The following is a 9,306-nucleotide window of genomic DNA, read 5'->3' as shown; positions in this document are numbered from 1 at the left end:
GGGATAAATCTTTTTTCTGCTGTTTATTTCAATTTCTAAATGTAAGCCAAACATTTGAAATGAGATTTAGAGAAGAAGATAGGTTAAACTTAAGTTTAAAAACCTCAAAGTAAGAGTTTTCATCTCATTACAGATAGGTATTCTTTTAACTTCGATCATGAAGTTACAAACATAGAGCTGGAAAGGAAGAGTTGATACCTGCTGTTCTTTTACAACATGCCTTTTGTTAATATGAAAAAGGCCTCAAGCCAGGCTGGGGGAGGCAAGAGTTTTGCAGTTCGAGTTACAACCATGGATGCTGAGCTAGAATTTTCATATATAGAGGTTTGTTGTCTGTTTATTTTCTAGCAATGCTTAAGTTGTATGCAAAACAAATGGACTTTAACAATGTGACATTTGGAGAAAGAACAATTCCATTTGGCTGAAAATAGATCCCGAGTTTCCCTAGAATTGAAATGGTGGGGGACATTAAAGAGTAGATGGGTTCAGAGTTCATACCAAACATAGGGTTGAAGGGGAATACCAGAATAACTTAGGGATTGTGTCATTGTAGATGAGGAAATCCGTCAGCCCCCACGTCTTGGGGACAACCCTGAGATCCTTTGATCGCTCACATAGATAGCTATACAGTGATCTGAAGAAACCCCATTGATCTCTTAATTGACCCCCATTGACCTTTTTTATTATCCATTCAAACATCACCTGGCAAGAAACTGCCAGCATTTTAAAATTCAGTTAAATTATTGACATTTTTTTACCCATTTAGTACCTGCCTATAAGACAACATTGACAGCGACTGTTCCCAGTAACAAACATTCTCAATTTCTTGTCATCATAAAATTTATAAGGAAATTAGTGGTATAATTAAATATCCATATGAATGATTGTTTAATTTTCTTGTTTATTTTATTTATAATTTTAGCACAAGGCAACAGGAAAAGATTTATTTGAGCTAGTATGTCGAACTATTGGACTGCGGGAAACTTGGTACTTTGGACTACAGTTTGTTGACTCCAAAGGATACATTTCATGGTTAAAATTTGACAGAAAGGTAGAATATAGAATACATACATGTAACACTGCACATACCTGTGGGGGTGTCATTTGAAATGAGAATTTTAGAATTCATATAACAGTTGCAAAAGACCAATAATGCAAGTTATGAAACAAACGTAATGTAAACAACAATAGTAACATGAAAAAAAAAAAATCATATTAATCCCTCAAAATATATCCAAAAAAAAAAAATATATTGATATGAGTTTAGAATTTAAAAGATGATCAGCTGTAACAGTGTGATGCATTTATAAACTTAACGATTCTTTTTTCTTCTTAGCAAGTTACTAAGGACAAGTGTTGGAATAACATATTCCTGCTGATAAGACTATTATTAGCTGTGCTAATTATTCATATATTCCGTCTTTTTTTCAAATGTGACGATATTTCAATTAATAAATCCACATAGATACTCTAAACATAAGGAATAATTGTGCAGCAAATTTATCACTTCATATGATTTGACTTGCTCAGACCTTTTATTGAAAAGTTATGTCTTGAAACATTTGATATTACCTGGTATTTTAAAACAACTCAAACATTGCATCAATCGAGAATCTTAAATTTCCAGGTTCTTGATCAAGATGTTCCCAAAGATTCTCCAGTCCCTTTTCTGTTTCTTGCCAAATTTTACCCAGAGGATGTTTCAGAAGAGTTGATACAGGAGATAACACAGCATTTATTTTTCCTGCAAGTGAAGCAGTCCATCCTTAACATGGACATCTACTGTCCCCCTGAGGCCTCCGTTTTGTTGGCCTCCTATGCTGTTCAAGCAAAGGTTTGGTTCAGTGTATTCATTTACAAGACTATCTATATTCAAGAAAGCACAGGATTTGAAATAAAAATGCTATTTGATTTCTAAATATTTATCATAAATCATTATATAAGGAAATGATTATGATTTCTTTAAGTATGGAGATTATGACCCAGCAAACTACAAGCCTGGTATGTTGTCCAGTGATGACCTTTTACCCCAGCGAGTGATTGACCAGTACCAGATGACCCCTGAGATGTGGGAGGATCGAATAAAGGAGTGGTATGCTGACCACAAAGGAATGTCCAGGTATACAGTAATAACATGTAAACCTATAAAGGGATGCCAAGGTATTCTGATTCTGTAACACATAACACAGACAGTGCTTGCAATTTTTTTTAAGTTGTAGAACAACTGATAGATTCCTTATTATTATCATAAGACTTTCTAGGGCACATAATTATGATTTTGTTTATTAGATAAGATTTTTTTTTTGAGTAAGTAAGTCTACATTTAAGTTAAAACAACTGTATAGTTTTCGTGACCATATTTTTTGTATTTAAAAAAAAGGGAGAAATCGTTAAAATAAAGCTAACTGAACTTTTTTTTTTATAGTGATGAAGCTGAGATGGAGTATCTAAAAATAGCACAAGATCTGGAGCAGTATGGTGTGAACTATTTTCAGATTAAGGTACTAGATCAGGTCATCAGGAACACTAAACAGGGATTACTTTTGCTTAAAAAATAGTTTTTAAGATTATGAAATGCAAAGGAGCTTATGATTAGAAGCAAATAAATGAGACATGTACAAAACAGCTGTATGTTGTTATCCTTGATCTTGCAATAAGATGATTTCATTTTCATCAAGTTGTTGGATACTGGTAATTGTCAGACAAATTAAATGAGAGAATATATGAAAGTAAGATGAAAATGAAAAAGACTTGAATCTTAGCAATTTTAAAAGAACAAGGATGTTCATCAATAAAGAATATTATTTTATTGCACTTCAGAACAAGAAGAACACAGAACTTTGGTTGGGTGTGGATGCTTTAGGACTTAATGTATATAACCAGAACAATAGACTAGAACCTAAAATTACCTTCCCTTGGAGTGAAGTCAAAAACATCTCATTTAAAGAAAAAAAGGCGAGTCCAAAAATTACTGCAGTGTTAAACACTGTCCTTGCTCATGTTTCTTATAAGCAGCTTTTTGGTGTATGATCAGAAATAGTCAGCAATATTTGAAGCATTTTTTCCCCCCGCAATTGATGCTTAATGTATGATTATGAAGAGATAAAATGATGAGACCTTATATATAGTGAATTTTATCGATACTTTGTGTCATTTCAGTTTGTGATTAAACCAGTTGGAAAGAAAGTCCCAGATTTTATTTTCTATGCACCAAAAGTGAAAATTAATAAACTAGTGAGTATTCAATATAATTTTGTTTAATAGACGTTCTTCAGATTCATAACTTGAGTTAAATATAAATATTTTTTTTGTTTCTCCATATGGCATATTTATATACAAAAAAAGTTTTGTCTAAAATCAGCATGCAGTTAGCTTGATAGAGAATATTTATGTTTTAGATACAAGCTCAATAAATTGAGAATGGAGAATAAAGACCCATATAAACGTAGTAATATCTGAATGTATTCTCTCTTCAGATTTTAGAGTTATGTGTAGGAAACCATGAGTTGTTTATGAGAAGGAGAAAACCTGATTCTATGGAGATCCAGCAAATGAAAGCCAATGCCAGAGACGAGAGACAGCGGAAAAGGGTAAGTGAACGTTGAAGTGGAAAAGTTTATTTAAAATTAACAAAATTTGTATCTGTCATCATGTTCATGCAGTTATTTCGAATATTATCTTAAATTTGGTTGCTATATGAGTCAGTTAAGGAAAGCTGTCAGTAAGCTACATGTCTGAGATGAATGTTTTTAAATTTAATAGTGTGACAGGGCAAAACTGGCCAAAGAAAAGCAACTGAAAGAGGAAGCCTTAAAAGAAAAGGCAGATCTAGAGAGAAAGTTGTCTCAAATGCAGGAGGAAGTAAGGACTGCACAGGAAATGTTGGTAAGTTGTCTGAAAAAAAATACACTACATTGTAGAAAAGGAGTTTTAATTGCAATTTTTTTTTTCTAAAATTTCTCTTATTTGAATGATTATAGAAGCGATCTGAGGAGACGACAGAGCTGTTAGCGGAGAAGGCGAGATTTGCGGAGGAGGAAGCACAGCTCCTGACTCAGAAAGCCACTGACACAGAGAGGGAGATACAAAGCATTAAAATTACTGCCATCAAGGTACATAACTCATAATTATAGATTTTTTGGTGTAGAAAGAAACTGAGAAAGAAATTTTAATCTCTATGAATTTGATTTGTTTTGTTTAGACTGAGGAGGAGAGAATCTTAATGGAGTTTAGAGCCAGGGAATATGAAATGATTGCCACTAAGTTACTGGAGGACTCAGAAAGAAGGTGGGTGTTTTGGACAGAGAATTTTATTCTAATACAAGCATATATAAATTATGAAAAAGATAATTCTATGACATACATGTATGTAAAAATTAGTGGGAGTCAAATAAATAAAATGTAGTATAAAATATATGCATTGTAATGTAATTTGAGTATGATAGAAATGCTGGTCATCTGATGAAATTGAATCGGAAAGAAAAAATGAATTATATGTCAGACCTCTGTTTTTCTTTTATTTCATAGAGGTTCTTAATACATAGATTCAAATGTTTCATTCAGAGCCAAAGAAGCAGAACAGCTGAAGGAAGAGCTCAGTCAGGCGCGACTGTCAGAAAAGTTAGCCAAAGAAAGGCTGCTGGAGGTGGCCCGAGTCTCCCCAACCTACCCGGTAGGGGCCAGTGTAGCATTGATATAGCTAGTCTTTTATCTTATGTCAAATATATATCATACAAAGTACACTATCTTAAAAAAATTGTTCTCCCAATGCTAAACTACAGCTCATAAACTGTATATAAAATCCAAACAGTAAAATTTAATTGAGATTTACAAATTATAGATAAGTTTAAATGTTGTTAATTTCTTTTTGTAGACAATGTTCCCCCTTGCCTCACTGACCTCTGACCTCTCAGATTTCCACATTGGACCAACTCATGTTCCTGTTGACGGGGAGATCAGCTGTGAACTTCTGGGGGACGGGGACATGGATCAGTTGTCCCAGGAGATAGAAAGAGAAAGGTTCAAAAACATACTATTGGAAATTTTTCAAATCATCATTATTGACATTGTTTTCACGAATCACCAAAAGGAACAAAAGAAATATAAGATTTTTATTTGAGTGGTGTAAAATTACATGTATATATTTGATTATTTTCTGGTACTGTACAGTTCTGAAATTGACTATGGTTTGTTATAGGGTTGAATACATGGAGAAGTCAAAACACCTTCAGGAACAACTAAAGGAGCTCAAATCAGAAATAGAGGTGCTAAAGGTGGAAGAGAAAGAAACAGATCTGGACAGGCTGCATGAGAGTAGTATCCAGAGAGGGGATAGTAAATATTCTACACTCAGACAGGTAGGCAGGCTGTATAAAATACAGTATCCAGAGAGGGGATAGTAAATATTCTACACTCAGACAGGTAGGTGGGCTTAGTGGATGTAGTAAACAGAGAGGGGATAGTAAATATTCTACACTCAGACAGGTAGGTGGGCTTAGTGAATGTAGTATCTAGAGAGGGGATAGTAAATATTCTACACTCAGACAGGTAGGTGGGCTTAGTGAATGTAGTATCCAGAGAGGGGATAGTAAATATTCTACACTCAGACAGGTAGGCAGACTGTATAAATACAGTATCCAGAGAGGGGATAGTAAATATTCTACACTCAGACAGGTAGGTGGGCTTAGTGAATGTAGTATCCAGAGATGGGATAGTAAATATTCTACACTCAGACAGGTAGGCGGGCTTAGTGAATGTAGTAAACAGAGAGGGGATAGTAAATATTCTACACTCAGACAGGTAGGCAGGCTGTAAACAGAGAGAGGGATAGTAAATATTCTACACTCAGACAGGTAGGTGGGATTAATGAATGTAGTATCTAGAGAGGGGATAGTAAATATTCTACACTCAGACAGGTAGGCAGGCTGTATAAAATACAGTATCCAGAGAGGGGATAGTAAATATTCTACACTCAGACAGGTAGGTGGGCTTAGTGAATGTAGTATCTAGAGAGGGGATAGTAAATATTCTACACTCAGACAGGTAGGTGGGATTAATGAATGTAGTATCTAGAGAGGGGATAGTAAATATTCTACACTCAGACAGGTAGGCAGACTGTATAAATACAGTATCCAGAGAGGGGATATTCTACACTCAGACAGGTAGACGGGCTTAGTGAATGTAGTAAACAGAGAGGGGATAGTAAATATTCTACACTCAGACAGGTAGGCGGGCTGTATAAAATACAATATCCAGAGAGGGGATAGTAAATATTCTACACTCAGACAGGTAGGCGGGCTTAGTGGATGTAGTAAACAGAGAGGGGATAGTAAATATTCTACACTCAGACAGGTAGGTGAGCTTAGTGAATGTAGTATCCAGAGAGGGGATAGTAAATATTCTACACTCAGACAGGTAGGTGGGCTTAGTGAATGTAGTATCCAGAGAGGGGATAGTAAATATTCTACACTCAGACAGGTAGGTGGGCTGTAATGTAGTATCCAGAAGGGGATAGTAAATATTCCACTCAGACAGGGGGGCTTAGTGAATGTAGTAAACAGAGAGGGGATATTTTCTACACTCAGACTCTGTAGAAAGATAGGCAAACTGCATTAGGGCAATATCTTTTAGGGATTTCAATGCAAGAGAACAAAATGAATACAATAAGCAAACAAGTGAGCTTTGTGAGAGCAATATCCAATGAAAATAATAAATATTGAACACTTAGAGACAATATTCTACATAGAGAATTTACACTGTCATCTGAAATATTTGGTTGTGGTTCTGATTATGCAGATCTATTTCAAAAATCTCTTACTTCCTGTATTGAAGTCCCCGTTTTGATAACCAGTCATTTGAGAGTTTCTGACCCTTTTTTAGGTGACTTGTCCTACATGATTTTTGAACAAATTTAACAAAATTATAGGATGAAAACTGAATCAATCACTGTGACTCATATCTTAAGATTGTAAAGCTCTTGTTTTCTCTTTTCAGGCTAAAGCAAATTCTGCTCAAGCACGTGTGGCATTCTTCGAGGAACTATGATGAAAATGTGATATGTGGGATTGACCTTTGTGTAATCCATACCTTAATGCTTGCAAACCAGTATTACTGCCTAGAAGGCCACTTAAGCTGTAATGGTGCTGCATTTTATGATCAATATTTATTACTTTCCTGTAGTGCTGGCCATTTGATGGAATTGAAATCAGTGTGGGAAGGGTAGGACTTGGGAATTACATTTTAAAAATCTGCTTTTATTTTGCATTTTAAATATTTGACACAAGTTTCATTTCAAATATTGTGTTCATTATTGCCATACAAGCTCTTGTATAATGATACTACTGTCAAAATGATGTATATCTGTAATTCAATTTGTAACTCCTCTTTAGGAGTTTGAATTCTTTTCTCGTGTGTTTCTTTCATCATGTCTTTAATATCGAACAGTAATCTATATATCATGTTGATAATCTTAGTACATGTGTTTGCTGAGCACATTCATTGTCTTTCAGATTTACTTATTAATCCCACCATGATACACTGTTCATGTAGAAATTATGTCATGTGATATTGTTGATACTGTATTTTTTTCTTGCCACTCCATTTAAGAATTTTAATGAAAATTCAGTGGATCTCTAAATTAGAAGCTCTATATAGTTTTAGCTAAGTTACAGGGTCCCAAAAATTTTCTTCAGTGGGCATTCAATGTAAAGGATCTCGTACTAAAGTTTATGTACAAATTTGGGTTGTATTCATTTTAGGGATGTCAAATCGGTCAATATTTGATAATAGGTTACTCAGACATTTTTCCAATTGAGTACCCGAATACTCAGAAAAATTGTAATTTATACAAGTCTGTTAGCTTTCTTAAATCCAGTTATTAATAAGCTCTGTTAAACCCCAATGTTGTTTTTATTAATTTTTAGTGCATGTTTGAAAACATAGAGTCCATAAAAATATGAAATTTTAAAGTATTTTGTTCTTAAAATTTTCAAATTCTGCTGATATTTTTATGGTAGTGATCATACACTGATAATATTTTATCCAACCAACATATCTTAAATTTGTTTGTAGCTTTTATTCGACCATTCATCCTATATCAAGTTTCAGTTAAACACTTGGGCCCAATGCTTCCCCATCTTTACTCATATTTTAAAGTACATTTATCATGCATAATATTTTTAGTATCTATATGTAGTTCATACAATTTCACTATACCTACAGGGTTGTATCATAGGGGCATAGAATGATGTAGAATCACTGGGAAGTGCCTTATATTGTGTGCAAGATGCTAGGAAAAGCTGTGTAGAAATAGTTGACCTCATTTCAAGAACGATGTTTACATGTATTTAAAAAGCTATGGTTACACATGTATTAGTAAATTTTTTTTTTATTTTGATAAACACATCCACTGATTTTTAAGCTAGAAATGAACATTATAAGTCTTTCAAAAATTTTATAGAGATTGTCATTTGATTAAGTTCAAATTTTATCAAAATTCAAATTACTTATTGTTTCACTTTATTTAGTACATGTATTGTACTTACCCGTTAAACAACAAACATGTCTGATACAGATGTTTAATAAAAACCAACTGTTGCTTTCAGTCAACAATGTAAAAGATTTTTGTTGACATTCTGAATGATTTTTCTAAATGATTTGTACTATTTATTGTTAAAACAGATGATCTATTAACAAGATCCTTATTGTGAGCTGCTTGAATTTAGTTAAAACACTTTTTGAATGAGTTCTGAATGTCCATCAATACCTAATGTGAGAAAGAACTGGTTGTATTGTATTTTGAGAGAACAAAGGAATGTGCAATAACATTATCAATAAATCTATGTCAGTTTTCGTAGCAAGTTTTATATATGTAGTTTCTTAGTATAATATTTATTAAAGCCCCAGCAGCAGGCGCTAGTTTTGTATGGTCCATCTGCATCCTTTTCCTTGTCTGTCATCTGTCATTCTGTACAATTTCACATCTTAGATTTTTTTCTCTTCCAAACTTACAATTAAAGATCTTTGGGGAGAGGAAATTCACTTTTTTCCTCAATTGAACTGATCGCGAGACCACTAGATTTTCTGATGTCAGCATAAATTTGCATGTAAATTAGCTATCTGTTTACTGTACCCACTGATGAATGAGTAGCAATGCATTATGGGCAACTACAAGTACTCAGTTGTGTTGAAAATAAAAGGCAACTTGAATTGTCAAACATTGAAGAACGGCCATATTCATTCAGGTCAGCATTGAAGTCGATAGGCCACTTCTTAATAAATGAAATGCAGCAGCTTGTCGATGATTAA

The 9,306-nt window shown here is 33.9% G+C and overlaps 1 protein-coding gene across 1 annotated transcript; it reads left to right on the top strand.

The window, feature by feature from the left end:
• Window positions 1-140: 140 nt before the first annotated feature.
• Window positions 141-8,854, top strand: LOC134254531 (merlin-like). The gene is made up of 15 exons (XM_062737056.1): window positions 141-324; window positions 923-1,051; window positions 1,628-1,834; window positions 1,968-2,119; window positions 2,426-2,501; window positions 2,821-2,955; window positions 3,160-3,234; window positions 3,477-3,590; window positions 3,763-3,885; window positions 3,981-4,112; window positions 4,202-4,287; window positions 4,564-4,672; window positions 4,874-5,019; window positions 5,198-5,357; window positions 6,994-8,854. The coding sequence occupies exons 1-15, from the start codon at window positions 217-219 to the stop codon at window positions 7,042-7,044; spliced, it is 1,803 nt and encodes a 600-aa protein (XP_062593040.1). The 5' UTR covers window positions 141-216; the 3' UTR covers window positions 7,045-8,854.
• The last annotated feature ends 452 nt before the right edge of the window (window positions 8,855-9,306 follow it).

The sequence above is a fragment of the Saccostrea cucullata genome, unplaced genomic scaffold (genome assembly GCF_032062105.1).
Source record: "Saccostrea cucullata isolate Sc308-1 unplaced genomic scaffold, CSIRO_AGI_Scuc_v1 ctg19, whole genome shotgun sequence".
Classification (NCBI taxonomy): Eukaryota; Metazoa; Mollusca; class Bivalvia; order Ostreida; family Ostreidae; genus Saccostrea; species Saccostrea cuccullata.
Note: the sequence above shows the minus strand (reverse complement) of the source record. Positions and strands in the feature narration are given on the sequence as shown.

Excerpts from the sequence above, each read along its gene's own strand:
- LOC134254531 (XM_062737056.1), top strand. The coding sequence starts at position 217 with ATGCCTTTTGTTAATATGAAAAAGGCCTCAAGCCAGGCTGGGGGAGGC. Across the intron at positions 1,052-1,627 it reads GGTTAAAATTTGACAGAAAG|GTTCTTGATCAAGATGTTCC; the intron begins GTAGAATATAGA and ends TTAAATTTCCAG. Across the intron at positions 2,956-3,159 it reads TCTCATTTAAAGAAAAAAAG|TTTGTGATTAAACCAGTTGG; the intron begins GCGAGTCCAAAA and ends GTGTCATTTCAG.